The 20,039-nt window shown below is 34.2% G+C and overlaps 1 protein-coding gene across 19 annotated transcripts in view; it reads right to left on the bottom strand.

Moving 5' to 3' along the window:
• LOC114338881 (formin-J) overlaps positions 1-20,039 on the bottom strand; it is a 552,435-nt gene that overhangs the window by 225,263 nt on the left and 307,133 nt on the right. For 9 of the 19 annotated variants that reach the window (XM_050655071.1, XM_050655066.1, XM_050655065.1 and 6 more), the window contains 6 exons: positions 11,899-12,046; positions 8,448-8,748; positions 6,264-6,487; positions 3,758-3,952; positions 682-743; positions 433-621 (listed from right to left, as the gene is read on the bottom strand). The exons of 5 other annotated variants lie outside the window; for them this stretch is intronic. In XM_050655071.1, the coding sequence (XP_050511028.1) occupies positions 433-621; positions 682-743; positions 3,758-3,952; positions 6,264-6,487; positions 8,448-8,748; positions 11,899-12,046 (1,119 nt within the window). The remainder of the gene's footprint in view (positions 1-432; positions 622-681; positions 744-3,757; positions 3,953-6,263; positions 6,488-8,447; positions 8,749-11,898; positions 12,047-20,039) is intronic. 5 more of the 19 variants (XM_050655075.1, XM_050655078.1, XM_050655074.1 and 2 more) reach the window with 5 other exon arrangements.

Here is a 20,039-nt window from a genome sequence, read left to right on the forward strand (position 1 = left end):
AATGTAAAAAACGGTATTTTAACGTTTTCTACACTATAAAATTTTATCAAAAACTTGTTTTGATTCAAAATAACTTGTTATAATGCCATATAATAACATTTTTGAGTCCCTTCTATTAAAATATTATGTTTTTCATTGATACTTTATGACAGAAAATGCAAATTTGTTTAAATAAACACCAAATCACTGTAAAATCGCATAAAATAACATTTTGAGAAAAAAGAAGAAGAAGATTTTTTTACCTTAAATATCTTATTTTTACGTCCCGCAGAAGCTAAATACCAATTTTCAGACAAATCGGAGATCCAAAATTTTTTGCCTGAGTGATTTGACATGGAATGTACCGTATTTTTACCGATTAGTTTGGACAGTAACGTCTCAAATTTTGTACCCTGAATTGAAATTTAAATAATAGTTTTAGAGAGAACTTACTTTGAAAGATTAGTTAATTGAATTAAAAACTTTTCCGCATTTCCTAATTTGTTAAAATCTCCATTAAACGACTTTAACATGTCTAATTCATCTACTTCCGGTAATAGTTTCAACAACCCTTTCAGTTTTTCCGTACCAATTTCATCATGTTCGCCATTTTTTATTAACTGAATTATATCTTCATTGGAACTAAAAAGTAAACCGTCATAAATATTTAAGTTTATGTAAACTATAGATAATAGAACTAACCTTCTAAATTGCTTAAGGAATATATTGACATTTAAGCTCCTCTTTCCGTCCAAAAGGGTGATCTGAAAATATTTTACCAATAATAATATTAATATTAGTTTCAAAACAGTCATTATAATGCAAAAAACCGGCATATTTATGTTTTGTGGACCTTAAGAAGGCATTTGACAGGGTCAAATTAAAAGACGCTATTCGTTTATTATACGCAAGAGAGGTACCCCTAGGAATAATTAAAATGATCGAAAATATCTACCAGAATAGCACAATAAATGTAAAAGCAGAAGAAGAACTAACTGACCCAATTGAAGCTGACATTAATAAGACAGGGGGATTCTGATCCATCAGTTGAACCTGATCATGGATGAAATAATAAAAAAAAGTAAGAACTAAAAAAGGATACCAAATGGGAGAAAAACAATTTAAAATAATCTGCCATGCAGACGATGCAATACTAATCTCTTAAATTGAAGATGGTTTACAACGTATGCTGCACCAATTTAATATAACCGCCAGAAAATTTTACATGTTAATTTCCCCTAAAAAAGACGAAATGCTTGGTTATAACAGCAAATCTACTTGAGGGTATGGAGGTGACCTGGAGGGTCAAATAATAGAACAAGTCATGGAGTAAATATCTAATCGTCACACTATCCAGCTATGTAAAGCTCGAAACAAAAGTGGAAGATCAAGTGAATAAAGCAAACAGAGCCGCAGGTTGACTGAATGAAATAATATGGAGAAATAAAAATATTTTTTTTATGTAATTATGTTTATTTACAATCTACATCATTAAAAGAGTATTAAGTAAATTTGTTCATGTTTTTGGGCATGAAGAGGAGACTTCCAATGATGTCTCATCGTATTCTATTTATGTTTAAGTTTTAAAATAGGTCCTGAGACCAGGACTTAGTCCAGGAATTTAGTCTCCTTGTGGCAGGACCATTATGGTATAATTCCCTTACTAACTCATTGTCATGGCGAATGGTACGCTCGTTTTGTTATTCAGATGCTCGATGGACTTCTTCTCTGATGAAAGGTATATTTAAGTCTTCGTGAAGTGTTTGATTAGTTACATTCCATGGTGCATCCACTATTGATCTTAGAACTTTAGACTGAAATCTTTGGACGATATTGAGTGATGTTGACTTTGCACAGCCCCAGAGGTGTAGTCTGGCCGTAGTACCAAATAGGTTTGAGTATTGCTTTGTACAGAAGAATTTTGTTTTGGATGTTGAGTTTTGATCTGCGTCCAAGGAGCCAATACATTTGCCGAAATTTCAAGTCTAGTTGTCTTCTTTTGGTCTGTATATGTTTTTTACAAGTAAGACGTTGGTCAAGATGGAGGCCAAGGTATTTAGCGTCTGTTAGTGTTGGTATTCGTACATTTTCCATTCTTACAGGTGGGCATGTGTTGTGACGGTTTGTAAACGTTATTTGAGATGATTTTGTTTTGGTAGAACACTACCTTGCGAAACTCCGGAGTTAATAGGACAGAGGCTGCATTGTTGGTCTTTGAATTTTACTGAGAAATATCTATTTGATAAGTAGGATTTGATTAGGAGGAAATAGTTACTAGATAGTGCTAATTTTACTTTGTAAAGCAGACCTCTGTGCCAAACTTTGTCAAACGCTTGTGAGATATCTAGGAATCCAGCGTTGCAGTATTTCTTTTCTTCGAGAATTTTTGATATTTCATTTACTATTCGATGGACTTGTGTAGTAGAGTGATTTTCCCGAAAACCAAACTGATGTTCTGGTAGTAATGTTAGGAATTCATGATCTGCGTATATTCTTTATAGCAGCAATCTTTCAAAAACTTTGCTAACGATTGGGAGTAGGCTGTTGGGTCGATAAGATGTTACTTCATTGGGCGCTTTGCCTGGCTTAAGGATCATTATGATTTCTGCAAATTTCCATATTTTTGGAAAGTATGATAAACTTAGCATGCGATTAAATATTACTGTTAGCATAATAATAGCCTTACGAGGAAGTTGTTTTAGTACTTGTGCCGAGATTAAGTCATAACCTGGAGCCTTTCGTGGGTTGAGTTTGGTTATTTCTTTCTTGACTTCTATAGGAGTAAAACTTTTGATTGGAAGGGACATTTGACAAGCTGCGCTAATTAGTTCTTCCACTTCTTCATTAGGGTCTGGTGGCTCGGTTTGAAATACACTCGTAAGATGTTCAGCAAAGATGTCCGCTTTTCTTTGTTGGAACGAGCCCATTCACCATTTGATTTATGGAGGGGAGGAATAGTTGTGTATGGGTTTTTGAGTTTTTTAGTCGCCTTCCATAGCGTCTGATCATTTGCTGTAAGGTTTGTAATGTAATGTTCGAAGGTTTCGTTGTTTGCAGCTTTGATGGCTACTCCAAGTTGTCTACGTAGTCTATTGTATATATGTTGATCTATGTTGTTTCTATATCTTTGCCAGTTTCTTCTCTAAATAAAAATATCGGAAAATACCTTCTAAATAAAAATATCTTCTAAATAAAAATATCGGAAAAAAATGAACGGCAGAATTTATAGGCGGAATTTACTGAATAACAGTCATTAGACTAATTATATGGCGGCAGAAACAAGACCTGATACAGAGAGGCCACAAAGAATGCTAGAAACAGTATAGATGACAACCCTTCGAAAAATCGTTGGTAAGACACTATGGGACAGACAGAGAAGTGTAGATATACGACGGAGTGACGGAGATGCTAGGTGGAGAACATTAATAACTCGGTAAAAAACAGAAGAGTAGAATGGAGTGACCACATAAGACAAATGACAACAAATAGGGTATTAAGGACGGCGAGGGACGGTTCCCCAATAGGAAGACGATCAGTGGGAAGGCCACGAAAACGATGGAACGACAACTTACTAGAGGCACATTGAAAAAACAAAATCATGTCACAACACAAAAAGAAGAGGAAGAAAGTGTCAAAACAGATATTTCGATATTTTTATTTCAAATAAAAAAAGTATAAAACATACTGTTTTTTTAATTAATATATTTTCGCAATGATAAAATGTTGTGAGTCTTGATTAAAATTAAAATTAAGAATTAAAAAACTGCAAAAAATATACCTCTGTCGTATCCTTGCGCATTCTTCGTTCCAAATTATCAGATGAGTCTCTATGTCCTAACTTTGGCGATGAATGTGCTGATGGTGGGGCTTGCTGACAAAATAACCCTTCCATTTCTGACCAGTCCATGTCAGCCATGGGAGAGTGTTGATGTGAGTACGCTACCTGTGTCCAAATATTCTTTTTTCCTACTACCTGTAGGCAATCAGTAATTATAAAAAAAGGCAACAACTGTAGTAAAAATAGAGATTTTAAACGACGAGAAATCTAATGTACAGAAGCATAACAGATCTCTTACGCCGGAGAGCAAATATTCCTGTAACAAATTAGAATACGAGCCTTCTAAAATTTGCAAGACAAACTCATAAATACAAATAATAGACCTGGGGGTATCTACAAGGTGCATTTCACAACCCGTCTATTTATCTAGGTAAAAATCCAACGGGTTTTTGGCTTCCTAGTACTCAAAATATGAGTCGAACTAAGGTACTATAATGAGAGACAGTTTAAGTGCAAGAATATACTGAAGACTTTCATCTCGCCAGTCATCTCGATATTTTCAGGGTGTTCCTCTATCGATATATTTAAGGGACTTTGAAGTAAATATTCCACCAACGGTTAGAGCTTTAGAGATAATTATTTTTCTAATAATTATTTCTAAATTTTAATACAAAATACAAAAACGGTTTTAAATACAAAATGTATTTCTACAATTTAAAAATTACAAGGTATTCTATTATAAGGTTCCCCTCTACATTACTTTCAATTTATAGCATTCTGGCTCTATAATTTTTAAACTGATTAACATTATCATCATTTTAAATCATTAGATATTTAGTAATTTTTTTCGCAGTCTCTCTTTTCTTCCCTTTTCTAGTGACATTCGCCGTTTTATTAATTTTGCTATTACCTATTTCAATTACAATAATTTCTATACATCTTAACCAATCTACTTTTTGCCCCCTTATAAGCTTGTTCTGTTTACATAGATATTATTATTAAACTTTATTAAAGGGTAGACGCAAAATCTTTATTGCGCCCAAGGGAATCCAATGCTATTTAAATGCATTAATTTTTTTCGAATCCTGAGAAAACTAATTAATATTTTTGAAAAATTTAAATGCATAATGAAAGATTACATTATTACAGAGGGCTTAGTAGAAAATCCCTTAAAAACACAAAAAGTTTTTTTTAATGAAATATTTGAAACTAAAAATGACACTAAATTTTCTCTTTTTCTCACCTCTGTAACTTTCGGCACTTGGTAATAATGTAATCTTTCATTCTGCGTTTAAATTTTTCAAAAATACTTATTAGTTTTCTCAGGATTCGAAAAAAACGAATCCATTTAAATAGCATTAGACCAAGATTTTGCGCCAACCGCCTACTCCCTTAAATGAAACTATACAAAATAAACGAAAACTTTTATTTTAAAAACAAAACATACTTTAAATTAAATAAAGTATGTACCGTTCTGACTTTAATTTTGACAAACTCGTCAGCCGAGTGGGGATAGATAGGTGTAGCATAGTAATAGCTTCGTAAATAGTTATTAATAATTTTTAATTTTGAAAAACTTCTTTTTTCACTAACTACCGAGAATAAAATTCTCAGTGATACAACTACATTCGGGTATAAAGAAATTAGATCATTTTAGCAGAAATAGTTCAAAACCTCTAAAGGTATCATTTGGGATATATCACGCAATTCTTCTAGAAGATCGTTTGTCTCTATATCAGATTCCTTTTATTTTTCTATTGAAAGTATTAAATGAAGATTCATACAATATTTTTCGAGTGTTTTATCATCCATTTCCCTAAATTTGAAAATATCATATAAAAATTTAAAATCTTTATTACGAGTTTCTAGAAGCGAAAATCGATCAATCAAAGAATTAACGGCAATGTCTAAAATATAGATGAACAAAAGAGCTCGTCCACAGATTTTTCGTAATCAAATAAACGCTTTTTTCTTTTGGCTCGAATTTCATTTTCACCTGGAAATTCGGAACTTATAGATATTAAGATTTTGTCCAATTTCATTAAATTTTTATTTAATTTGGTCATTAGCCGTATTGTATGTCACTTTTCATTTTTTCTATAGTCTCTAACAACATTTTTACACAATCTGAGATTTTTTTTATTTTACTGATTATGCCACCCCCCTTGTGATGCCGCCTGATGCGACTGCCTCGCCGCATCATAGCACGGCACGGACCTGCTCCTTGCGAATTGATTTTAGGTTGTTACCAGAATATTTGCTTTCCAGTGAAGAGATCTACAGTGCTTCTGTAGCGCTTCATTGCGCCCATTAGCAAATAATTTTGTATTATTTTGCTTACTAGTCAGCTGGATTTGGTTTGATTCAGAGCGCACCACAAAGCTATTCTGATGACTGCTAGAGGAAGAAACGTACGTAAACGAAAGGTGGTGATATCCGATACAAAGTAAATCTTAAGCTGACTCTCATTATAATAGAGATTTTATTTTCATATAGTCAAACTTACTTTATTGTTTGGTATTTTGTTCCAATTGATGGTCTTCATCTTCGTTTTTGGTGCGGGTATTTCTTGTTGGGGTAATTTTTCTATCACAGCATCAGTTTCAGTTTGTGAGGCAGCTGGAGTTTTGGTTTTTAATTGATGAGGAGGAGGAGCGGGAATGGGAGGTGGTATACATGGAGGTGGGGGTATTATGGGCGGTGGAGGCGGTGGTGGAGGTAGTGCGGGTCCTGAAATAAAGAATATACAGACGTATACAGTATACATACAATTGAACAAACTACTACTACTACTACATCAGTTTACAGGATTCTTCAACACCTTCCGACTCCTAACCGCCATTCTTCTCTGTTTAGCCATATACCTGTAGGGAATTTCTCTTTACTCTAGTTCTTTTTCAATTCTCTCCCTCCAGCTTCTTCTTGGCCCTCCTCTTTTCCTTCTGCCTTGTGGTATCCACGTCAAAATCTGTTTAGGGATCCTGTTATCTGGCATTCTTTGTACATGGCCGTACCATATGAGTTGTTTTGTTTTTATGTAATCAATAATTATTATTGATTATAATTGATATAATATATTGATTATAACCAATAATTATAATTATTGTATGTGTGACTTCCATCATTTCTCATATTCTCTCATTTGGTATCCGATCTCTGCTTGATTTGCCAGCTGCTCTTCTCCAGAAGTCCATTTCTGTTACTAGTAACATTTTCTCTGTTCTTTGTTTCAGTGGCCAAACTTCACTGCTATATGTGAATATCCTTTTAAGTATGGTATTGTATATGAGCTGTTTGTTCATTTTAGATATTGTTTGGTCCCACAAAATGCCCTTCATCATGGATATGGCTTTTCTACCCTGTATGTTTCTGTCTTTTATAGCAGCATCGAGCGTTCCATCTTGATTTATCTTTATGCCCAGGTAGTTTTATTCATCACAGTGTTTAATTTGTACCCCATAGTTTAATGTAATGGAATGCACTGTCCCTCCAATATACATGGCTTCAGTTTTCTTAATGTTGATTTTAAGACCCGATTGGTTTTATTCTTCTATTAGCTTCCATGTCATGTAACTCAAGTCCTCATGATCCTGAGAAATCAGAATTTGGTCATCAGCGAAACATAAAGCGTATAGTGTTATCTTGTCATTGAAAGTGATTCACTTGCCATTACATTTTCTTTTCCACTGCTTGAGTGATTGTTCCAGATAAATTTTGAAAAGGGTAGGCGAAATACAGCAACCCTGCTTCAGTCCTTTCGTGACCTTAAATCCCTCAGACATCCTTGATCCAGTTTTAATTTTTGCAGTCGTTCCATTATACAGACTCTGGACTGCTTTGATAAGACCATGTTTAATGTTGGTCTGCTGTAGGATTGACCATAGTTTGCTGAGGGGTATACTGTCATATGCTTTTTGTAAGACTACGTATACCAGGTGAACTTCTTTATTGACGGCTGTTTTTTCTCAATAACTTGCGTAGTAGAGTACAGGTGACCGCCCAGCTCTAAAGCCAGCTTGCTCCTCTGCTTCGTAATATCTATAGTCATTTTCATTTATGTTCTTAATAAGTTTCCAATAATACATCCTACATATTGTGCTGTTTACCGCAATTCCTCTGTAATTTTCACACGGATCTTTGCTCCCCCTTTTTGTGGATGGTTGACATGATAGATAATTTCCATTCTTTTGGTAATTAGGTACCATTTAAGCAGTCTTGGAAGAGTTTTCTTAGCTATTCCTGGAGTTTATCTGTACTGTCTTTTTCTAATTCTGTTGAACATTAAACATTCTGTTGAAGTGAACAAACTAGGTGTGTAATATTTAAATATTTTATTCTATTTAGGTATACACTCACAGACAAAAACATTTTATATTTTATTTTGAGTCTGTTTTTGACGTATATTTTTTCCTTTTGAAAAGTTTTGTACTTTTTAATGCTAAATACTTCGTGCAGGACTAATATAAAATAGTTCAATTTTGTTGAAAGGACTCATTAACTATTTTTGGTATATAGTATGAAGTAACGCGCGTATTGTAATGTCGAAAAATAAATTGCACTAAATAATTTTACATAAATATATGTGTTAGTATAAATAAGTGTGTGTAAATAAATCAAAAAGTTTAATAAATTAAGTAAAGACATCATTTCATTCTCCTGTTTCATTAAAAAGGTGTTAACTAAACTGTACCTAATGGAGGTGGTGGCGGTGGTCCAATTATAGAAGGTGGCGTCGGACTCAAAGGAGTACTCAGCGATTGTTTCCTACTGGGACTTTCGATCCGGTGTTGGCAGTGGCAGAAGAACTTGGATTGCGTACTGGGAGCTCTCAGAAGCCTTGCTGAGTCCTCGCGATTTTCTAGTAGAGTGGCGCGATGTACAAGTCGTTCTGCAGTGTCCCATATGATGTCGCTGATCGGTTCTTTAGTATCGATACGCAACAGGTGCTGAAGAATACTAAGAAAAGGGATTTCTTGAGGTGTTTCAGCTACCTAGAATTAATATAACAAATGAGAATAGATCATTTGTTAAAGATATTTATTATTTTAAAGCGGTTCGTGCAATTCATGAGAGTAAAAAAATATATGTTATGTATAAATAGATATCTTTGCCTTCAATGTTTTTAGTATCGTATTATCGAAATGACTACCCTTTTACTCTGGGCTAACTAGCAAAATTCATGGAAAAGTTATTTACCAGCAGTTTTATTGCTGGAATCGAATTATAAGATCCTATATATTAATAATATATGTATGCAAAGTCCGCAGATAGTGTGCTACTTTTTTTTATAAACAAAATGGCGCCGACAAATCGTATTTTTTTCAATTATTGCTCTATAACTCCGAATATTTTAACATTACAACAAAAACACTCTAATAAAAATTCACCGCAATTAAATTCTGCATAGAGATATGTTTTTCCCGATTTGCTCCGACGAAAATTTTCCTCGGAAAATGCGGGTTTTCCCAACAAAAACTCTAACTTTCAAATAAAGTTTTAGGTAAGTAATTATTAATCAATAATTAAATAACTTAGTGACATAAAAGCTTTCTTAGTATAGATTGTAATTCCAGAAGCCGGTGAAAATTAAACGAATATTTTAGCAACAATTCAATTGTTAATTAACAATTTACGATCGCAATAATAACCAAAATAATCATGATACATTGATCAAACTTATAAAGATAAAGATGAGATGCTTATTTAATATTTTATCGACAAAATATAAATTTTTCGTTTTTTTGCATAATTATTAAATATTGAAAAAAAATAGTTATAATACGCTGGTCTAATTAGTAAAGTACAAAGAGAGGTTATTTATCAGCAATTTTATTGCTGGAATCGAATATTATGATCCTATATATTAATAATATGGGTATTCAAAGTCCGCAGATAGTGTGCTACTTTTTTTATTAACAAAATGGCGCCCCCAAATCGTGTTTTTTTCAATTATTGGTCTATAACTTCGAAGATTTTAACTTTACACCAAAAACACTCAAATAAAAATTCAACCCAATTTAATTCTACATATAGGCATGTTTTTCCCGATTTGCTCCGACGAAAATTTTCCTCGGAAAATGTAGGTGTTCCCAACAAAATCTCGAATTTTCAAATAAATTTTTTGGGCAAGTAATTATTTATCAATAATTAAATAACTTGGTGAAATAAAAGCTTTCTTGGTATAGATTATAACTGCAGAAGCCGGTGAAAATTAAACGAATATTTTAGCAACAATTCAATTGTTAATTAACAAGTTACAGTCGCAATAAAAACCAAAATAATCATGAGATATTGATCAAACTTAGAAAGATTATAAAGATGTGATGCCTATTTAATATTTTGTCGACAGAATATAAATTTTTTATTTTTTTGCATAATCTTTAAATGTTTAAAAAAATAGTTATAAACAAATTAACATTTCTCAGAAATTGTTTATTATATTCTAATTTTAAAAAATACTTAAAATGCGTATTTCAAAGGTCTTGAAAATGAATGCTTTAAAAAATTTTTCCAACCATTTGCAAAAAAGTTATGAAACAGCAAAGTAAATATACGATTTCTCCGTTGTTTTTAATTTGTTTTAATTGTTTCAAAGCTTAAAAATGAGTCTGTGGTACAATCTAATTACTCACAAAGAATATCAAATATTAGTTCAATGGCTCTATTTTAATCAAAGATTAAAAATATTTTTTTTGTAATTTTTAGCGCGAAAGTAGGCTTGATACAGAGCCGGAGATGTTCACTCAAAGCGACTGACACGCTTTAAACTCGCGCGAGTTGTGTATGTGGACGGGTATAATACATAATACATAGTTACGGTACTGTATTAGTCTACTTTCGCGCGTGTAAATTACAAAAAAAATATTTATAATCTTTAATTAAAACATAACCATTAAACTAATAATCGACATTTTTTGTAAGTAATTAGCTTGTACTTTAAACTCACTTTTACGCTTTGAAAGAATTAAAAAAAATTATAAACAACGCAGTAATCGTATGTTTACTTCGCTGTTTCATAACTTTTTTGCAAATGGTTGCAAAAAAGTTTTAAAACATTCATTTTCAAGATATTTGAAATACGCATTTTACCTATTTTTTAAAATTAGAATATAATAAAAACTTTCTGATAAACGTTAATTTATTTATAACTTTTTTTTAAACATTTAAAGATTATGCAAAAAAATAAAAAAATTTATATTTTGTCGACAAAATGTTAAATAGGCATCTCATCTTTATAAGATTTCAAAGTTTGATCAGTGTATCATAATTATTTTGGTTATTATTGCGACCGTAAATTATTAATTAACAATTGAATTGTTGCTAAAATATTAGTTCAATTTTCACCAGCTTCTGGAACTATAATCCAAACCAAGAAGGCTTTTAAGTCACCAAATTATTTAATTATTGGTAGATAATTACTTATTTAAATTTTATTTGAAAATTAAAGATTTTGTTAGGAAAACCCGGATTTTTCGAGGAAAATTTTCGTCGGAGCAAATCGGAAAAAACATATTTCTATGCAGAATTTAATTGCGGTGAATTTTTATGTGAGTGTTTTTGTTGTAAAGTTAAAATCTTCGGAGTTATAGAGCAATAATTGAAAAAAACACGATTTTCGGGCGCCATTTTGTTAATAAAAAAAGTAGCACACTATCTGCGGACTTTGCATACCTATATTATTAATATATATAATCATAAGGTTCGATTCCAGCAATAAAATTGCTGGTAAATAACTTTTCCCAAAAATGGCCTATTCTCCGATAATTAGCCCAGACTATTTGCTCTAATCATTATATTCTTCCTATATCTTGGGAGTATTTTTGTTTTTATTTATGTTTTTAACTTCGTTATACCAGTCTCAAGACTGGGACCTTATCATCCAAGAGATGACGAAGGATGGGGAGGAGTAACAACATCGTAAAAAAGGAGTATCTACACTTAAACAAAAACTTGGCTCCCAACGTGGGGCCCTTTGAAATTTCACAAGAAAATTGGTAGTTTTCCCTTCCGAATTTTTCTGTCATTCCGTAGTTTTATCTTCTTCCTCAAATAATAACCAAACTGTACTCTTATCCAACCTTTAATGTTTTCGCATAGATAAATATGTTTAAAGATGTATAAGGAAACATTAAAATATCTACCTGTTTGAGAATTGCGTAAAAAACGTCTAAAGGCGAATTGAGATCTACCCCATGGGGTCCCTGGAGACTTTGAGCGTCGTCGCTTTCTCGTTGCTCATCGAAAACATCCAACTGGACCGCCAGTTCTGGTTCCGCTTCCGCACATTTCCTGTAAAATACAAATTTTATATCTAGAATTACTAATAATTGATGAATTTGACCGTTACTTGATTGAAAATTGAAATTCATTTTATCTAACAATAAAACACTGAAAACTTTTGTTTTCAATTTCCACAAAATTTATTATAACCTAATGACAGAGTAAAACATGACAAATTATTAACTCTAATGCAAGAAATTGGAATTGACAACAAAGATCTAAGAATTATCAGAAACATTTATTACAATCAAACGGCCACAATTAAAATAGAAGACCAGTTAACTGATAAAATTGCAATAGAACGAGGAGTACGAGAGGGCTGTATTTTATCTCCACTACTATTCAATATTTGCCATGCCACATTGTTTGATTTGCTTGTCTAGATAATGTTTAGAAGAAATGCGTTCAATGTGCTTCCCCGTTTAGGATTTTGTCCTCTTCAGGGTTTGAGGTGAATGTATTGTGTTGGCAGCAAAGCAAACAGTCCGAAAACCACACCGGGGCAAGCGCCGTGTCCTGGTGTTCTTGGATCCTGGGTTATGCCAGACGGTGTTGTCCAGAAGGCCAGAAGTCAACAGAGAAGAAAGTTTGATGGATTGGTGTTGGTTCCATAGACATTTACGTGTACTGTCCGTGCTTTGCTTTCGACCAAGCTCCCTAGAAACCATTGTACAACGACAGGCGAACCTGCGTCCCTCGTCGGCGGTCAGGAGGTGGCTTTGAGCGCAGCGTGGACAGTGAGCGTTCGAGTGGAGAAAATAGTTGCGGCTATTTTCTTGGGACGAACAGGTATAATTGTGCAATGAAGTTGGGAAACCGCAAAAAACCAACTTCTCCCTGTTCGGGGTAAGGAAGAGGAAATGTTAGAGGTGGGTACGGAAGGCTAACGGGGTAGCCTCAAGGATGTTTTCGTACTCTACCGGGAGTTCGTCAATGCATGTTTGCATTAGAGCGGACGGTACGTGAATCTTTTTGCGTTTGGGCTTTCGGTAGAGTACGTGGCCGGAAGATGAACAGGAACATTTGAGAGATTCTTGTGTGTCGGAAGGGGGGCCGTTGATTACTTTGATTGTGAAGTTCCTGTTCAGAGAGTTTATTCTCTCGGTGATTTTGGGGATGTTCGAGATGTTATGGATTTCGTTTGAGGGATATCGCCAGTGCTCATAGTTACATCTACGCAAGACTCTGCGCTCCGTCCTCAACAACCTCTCTTGTTTTTGTCTTGAGCAAAGAGAGTAGATACATGATTTGTACTCCATGACGGGTCGAATAAAGGTCTTGTAAGTGTGAATGAGAGTCTTCTTGTGTGTCTTGCCAATTTTTCCCGAGAGAGCGTTGAGAAGTCTGGCCCTGTTCCTTACCCTATCTAAAGTTGCCTTTAGATCTGCGTCCCAGTTGAGAGTCCTGGTAAACAGTACTCCCAAATAGTTCACAGTCGGGCTAACAACAAGCCTTTCTCCCAACAAACTCAGAGGATATTGGTCGTCTTCATTGCGAATGATTCTATTTGACACAGTAGGGGCGCGAAACACAATTGTTGTTGTTTTGTTCGCGTTGAGCGTGACTCTCCACTTACAACACCATTCGCCGACACCGTCCAACAGAGCCTGTGCTCTTCTGAAGAGGAGTCTTGGGTTGTATCGAGAGGTAGTTGAGAGCAGAGTCGTGTCGTCTGCATAGAGAAACAGCCGAGCACCTGGGATATTTTGGTTAGTGATGTCGCTGTTGTAGATGATGTACAACAGCGGCGCTAGGACTGAACCCTGGGGAACTCCAGCTTGTGGAGTGAAGGGGGTGGACTTTTGATCGCATATTTTCACTCTGACAGTACGGTTGTGGAGGTAGGAGTGTACAATTTTGGTAAATTGCAATGGAAGCCCGATGTCCAGAAGTTTCCGAACAAGCCCGTCGTGCCAGACCTGGTCGAAAGCCTTCTGCACATCCAGAAATGTGGCTATGGCGATAGAACCATCGTTGATGGTTTGAGTGACTTTGGTAGTGAAATCTATTAATGCATGTTTGGTAGATTTACCTGACTGGAATCCATATTGGAATTTTGGTATGATATTGTGGTTTTCGAGAAAGTTATTGAGCCTCTCCTTTAGGATTAGCTCAAGAACTTTACCCAGAGTATTGATTAATGAAATTGGTCTGTAGGATTCCACGTCGGTTGGGGGTTTGCCTTTTTTCAAAAGCATGATGGTGTTGGCCACTTTCCAAGGAGTAGGAAAATGGCTGTTTTTGAGACATGCATTGAATATTTTAGTTAGAAGAGGGATGATACTCTCTGGAAGTTTTTTGAGGCACCTTCGGTTGATGCCATCAGGTCCGGGAGCGCTGTTTTTGCCGATTTGGCAAAAGCTCTCCGTTTCCCTGTCTGTGAGGGGGTCCATGATAGGATCATAGACTGGAATGTGGTGGTTGAGAGTAACATTTACAATGTATTCTGTGTTGAATTTAAATATGCGATCAAAGTTCGGGTTATCTGGCGTTTGAAAATTGTTTTGAAGCGAATTTTTGAATGCTTCGGCTTTCCCTTCTGGGGAATTGACTATGTGATTGTTGACCAACAGATGAGATGGTTGAGATAATTTTTGTTTTGTTAGGACTTTGAATTTTTGCCAGAATTTACCTCCGTCTCTGTAGTCCAGTTTTGAGGTAGTCTCTTCCCACCGGCGAGCCGTTAGGACAGATATCTCCCTCTTTATCCTGGCACAGATTCGGTTGTACTCTGTTTTGATTAGTGGGTTTCTGTTGGCCTTGTATTGACGTAGAAGACGTCGTTTTTGTTGAATTTTGGCAATGATGTATTGTGGAAGTGCCGGTGATGTATAAGTTATTTGTTTGAGTGGAATTGCGTGCGTGATCGCCTCAGTGATGAGGTTCTCGATATTGGTTGCACTGGTGTCGATACTATCGTTAGTATCGAGTTCGCCTAACATTGGGAGATTTTGTGTGATGAAGTTTTGGAATTCAGTCCAGTTAGCGTGACGATAGTCTCTTATAGATCTTGGAGGGTTTGGTTGTTTTGGAGTGAGAATGTCGGTGTCGACAAGAAGAGGTACGTGGTCTGACGTTATCGAATCGCCTATGTGGCATCTATCCCCGAACCGATCCAGAATGTTACTAGTAACTAGGATGTGGTCGATAATAGAGGCCCCATTGGCGTTCAAAAACGTGAATTCAGTGTTGGTGATTCTTGAAATGGGAAGGTCTAGTAGATAATCCGTGAGGCGGATGCCTTCTGGGTTTTGATGGTGATCACCAAACTGTGTATGTCTACAATTTAGGTCACCCATCAACACAGCCTTGCCGAGCCTCGAAAAGTACTCTAGCAAATGCCTGTTGAGTGGTTGACCCGGGTGTTTGTAGTAAGAGACTATCGTGAGGGTTTCGTTGTTGGGGATGTGCACGTCAATTGCCAGGAAGTCCACATCAGGTGGACGAAAATTTTGTGGGAATGTGTGTGTGTTGTGCGGTATTCCGTGTTTCACGAGAATACCATTCCCTTCAATATTTACTCTGAATGGGTATTTAAGGAAGCTTTAGACGGTTGTGAGAAAGGAGTATTAATAAATGGTGAATGGTTGAATAACATTAGTTATGCAGATAACACCATAGTTTTTGCAAATAATCTGAATGATTTACAGATATTAACAAATCGTATAACAGAAGTCGGCAAGAGAATACGGACTAGCTCTTAACATAAAGAAGACCAAAATGACAATTAGTAAAAAACCAATATTAAACGCTCAACTTACAATCAACAAACAGAATATCGAAAGAGTTGAGCAAAATACATATCTGGGTACGAATTTAAATAGCCAATGGGACCACTCAACAGAAATTAAACAGCGAATAATAAAAGCGAAAGCAGCATACGTTAGAATGAGACCCATTTTCAACAGTCGAGACATATCATTAAAAACAAAATACCCTCTGTTGAAATGCTACATATTCACAGTTCTGCTCTACGGAATGGAAGCGTGGACACTAACTGTTGCATCTATGAATCGGCTCGAAGCTTTCGAAATGTGGTGTTATAGACGAATCTTACGTATATCCTGGGTTGACCGAATTACTAATGTGGAAGTCCTGCGTAGAATGGGGAAAGAATGTGAAATTCTCATAACCATCAAAACAAAAAAAAATTAGAATATCTAGGACATGTAATGAGAAATCAAGAACGTTACGGCCTTCTCCAACTGATTCTCCAAGGGAAGGTAAATGGTAAAAGGGGACCGGGAAGAAGACGCATTTCCTGGCTTCAAAATTTACGAAAGTGGTATAACACCACTTACCACTGAACTGTTCCGCGCTGCAGTAAACAAGAAGAAGAATGTCACTATAGATGTTTTAGCAGAGTGCCTTTCTTAAGTCATGTATTATTTTACTAGATGTCTGAGCTTTAACGGCTCTAACTGAATAGTATAAGGAGTGGGAAGTTGTTTGTCTCAAGTTAGCCATTTAGAATAATTATATCTGTATTTTTAATTTAATAATTTCCCTAGATTCTAATATTCTAGCATAACAATACATGGAGAACAAATTAAAAAGGTTGAAAAATATAAATATTTGGGTACAATAATTAATGAAACTAATGAGTACACAGAAGAGATTAAAGCAAGAATAGGACAGGCAAGAAATGCTTTCAACAAACTAAAAAAAGTACTCTGTAGCAGGGACATTACAATTTCTTTAAAGATAAGTCTTCTGAGATGCTACGTGTTCTCCGTATTATTCTATGGGTTGGAGGCTTGGACATTAAAGAAGGATGTTTCGGACAGATTAGAAGCCTTCGAGTTATGGGCCTACAGAAGAATATTAAGAATAAGTTGGGTGGATAGAGTCACGAATATCGAGGTGTTGAGAAGAATGGGAAAAGATAAAGAGGTTTTAAATACAATTAAAGTCAGAAAACTGCAATATCTGGGACATGTTATAAGGGGCGAGCGTTATAACTTGTTACAATTGATAATGCAAGGAAGAATACAGGGTAGAAGGAGTCGCGGAAGAAGACGCATCTCCTGGTTAAACAATTTGAGAGCTTGGTTTAATTGCACTTCTGCTGATCTCTTTAGAGCAGCGGTATCGAAAGTGCGAATTGCCGTGATGGTTGCCAACCTTCTTAGAGGAGATGGCACATGAAGAAGAAGAAGAAGATTCTAATAAAGATAGCTTAAGGCCTTTATTTTGAATATGAAGAATTTGAAACTGTTCATTAAAAGAATAATTATGATCTAGAAGGTGAGTGCGTATGTAGAAGTGTCTGTTTTTCTATTATTGAAAGCCCATTTTTGTTCTGCTATATTTTTGTCAAAGGTTCTGTCTGTTTGACCGATGTAAGTTTTTGGATAGTCACCACATATTATCAGTTTGTATACACCATTCTCTATTGCTTTTTCTTTTGGCTTTTATTGTTTTTAATGCATTTGCTTAAGTTGTTGTTCCAACCAAACACATACAAGAAAGCAATAACGCCAGCTTTCAAAACAAACAACAATTTAAGCTAATACATTAAGAACAATAACAGCCAGAAGAACAAGCAATTACAGAGTGGTCTATACAAACTCACATATGATGATTGTCCAAAAACTTACATAGATCAGACTGGTAGAACCATTGACAAACATATATCAGAACACAAAAGGGCTTTCAATACTATAAAAACCGATTTTACGTAGATACGCACTTCACCTTCTGGATTATAATCATTCCTTTAACGAATAATTTCAAATTCTTCATATTCAGAATAAAGGCTTTAAGCTATCTTTATTAGAATCTATCGAAATTAATAAATTAAAAAATACAGATATAATTCTGATTGGCCAATTTGAAAAAAACAGCCCCTCACTCCTCAATCTATGTAGTTAGTGACTTGAATGTTCAGACAAATAGTTAACATCAAATATACATCACTTGAGGAAGGCACTTTACCGAAACAGCTGTACTGACATATGCTAGTGACATTGGCTCATGATACAATAACCCACAATAACATAAGATATGATATGGAGCGTTCCTAATTTCGTTCAAGTCGCGCATGACGTCACGTTGTGAGTAGATCCTTTAAATTTCGAATGCATTGCCAATATGATTTGGAGATTTTAGCTTTTAATATCAATTGTGAAACTTTCTAGAAGTGCTATTTTCTTTAGTATGATTAAATATAATTATTGAGAACATATTGTAATAATTAATGAAACATGATTTTTTTATTATTAGGCAACATACGTCTAATTATACAGTGTGGAAGGCACTTGTAGAATAAAATGATTTCTGTCCTTGTTTCGACAAATTATAAAAAACGCCGATACTCGCCGATTTTTAAATAAATATCTGCACTTTTTCAACACAAATTTAAATTTACAGGGTGATTCATAAAATTCAAACAGAGTCCAAAAGCTTTATTTTTAATAGAACACCCTGTATATTTTTATATTTTTAAAAGCTGCTTAACAACCTGATTTCAACTAACTATATCATGTAGGGTGAATTATGAACAATACAGGATTAAATTTTGAAATTATTAACTATGGAATCCACTTATGGAATAAAATTGTTAGTGTCCTTATTTTAAAAATTATAAAAAATGCCGGAACAGGTCAACTTTTAAATTTAAATGGGCGCTTTACAAACATAGATTTAAATTTACAGGGTGATTTACGCAAGTACAGCATAGTCCATGATCTCTAGTTTTAATGGATCACCCTGTATATTTTTATGTGCTTAGAAGCTACTTTATAACTTCATCTCAAAAAAAATGTATTATTCGGGTTCATTATGAATAATACAAGGTAAAATTTTGAAAAGGTGCAATTTTTAAATTATTCATAAATTTCGTCAAGACATTAAAGATACAAAACCAAAAAAAAATAAATATTATTTATACTTAGTTTAGAAAATATATGTGTTTATTTAGCTAAAATACCATTATTATATACATACTTTACTATTATTTAAAGTATGATAAATTATTAGATAATTTCAAAATTTAATATCTTGACGAAAATTTAACCTATATAATTTTAAAATTTCATCTTGTATTATTCATAATAGGCCCTATAGAATACACTTTTTTGTGATGAAGTTATTTAGCATATTCGAAAAACATAAAAATATACAGGGTGTTTCATTACAATTAAAGATTATGGACTATGATAGACTTGTGTGGATCACCCCGTATATTTTAATTAATGTTTAAAGAGAGCATATCTAAATTTAAAAGTTGACGTATCCTAGCGTTTCTTATAATTTTCTAAAATAAGGACACAAACAATTTTATTCCATAAGTGGTTTCCATACACTGTAATTTCAAAATTTCACCCTGTATTATTCATAATACACCATACATGAATGGGTCGTTGAAATCAGGCCGTTAAGTAGCTTTTAATAATATAAAAATATATAGGGTGTTCCATTAAAAATAAAGCTTATGAACTATACTAGGCTTGCGTGAATCACCCTGTTTAAATTTAAATTTAGGTTTAAAAAGCCTACATTTATATATAAAAATGAACGGGTTTCAGCGTTTTTTAAAATTTTTTAAAACAAGGACAGAAATAATTTTATTCCATAAGTGCGTTCCACCCTATATATAATACATGTATTATACACCCTGTATAATATATGTACTGACGATGAAATAAAGGTAACAATAAAATTGTAATGTGTTAAATGATAAAAAAAGTTAAAGCTGCGATAGTCATCGCAAAGTTCTCTTATTCATTAATTATATTTATGATCACACCTCCTAAGGACTATTCAAATCTAACTAAATATATTTTTGATAAAAGTGTAACAAATTATAAGTAAAATTCACCTTAAACACAAAAATAAACAGTGTTTACTATACGACAACACTGCATATAATGCTGATCTACTCACAGAGTGACGTAGCTAGTTTGACGTAGTGACGTAGTTTTTCAGTGCTTGATTGTTAGACAAAATGAATTTCCATCAAGAAACGGCCGAATCTACGGGGAGGGAAAATGGGAAACTC

This window comes from Diabrotica virgifera, chromosome 6 (genome assembly GCF_917563875.1).
Source record: "Diabrotica virgifera virgifera chromosome 6, PGI_DIABVI_V3a".
Taxonomy (NCBI): domain Eukaryota; kingdom Metazoa; phylum Arthropoda; class Insecta; order Coleoptera; family Chrysomelidae; genus Diabrotica; species Diabrotica virgifera.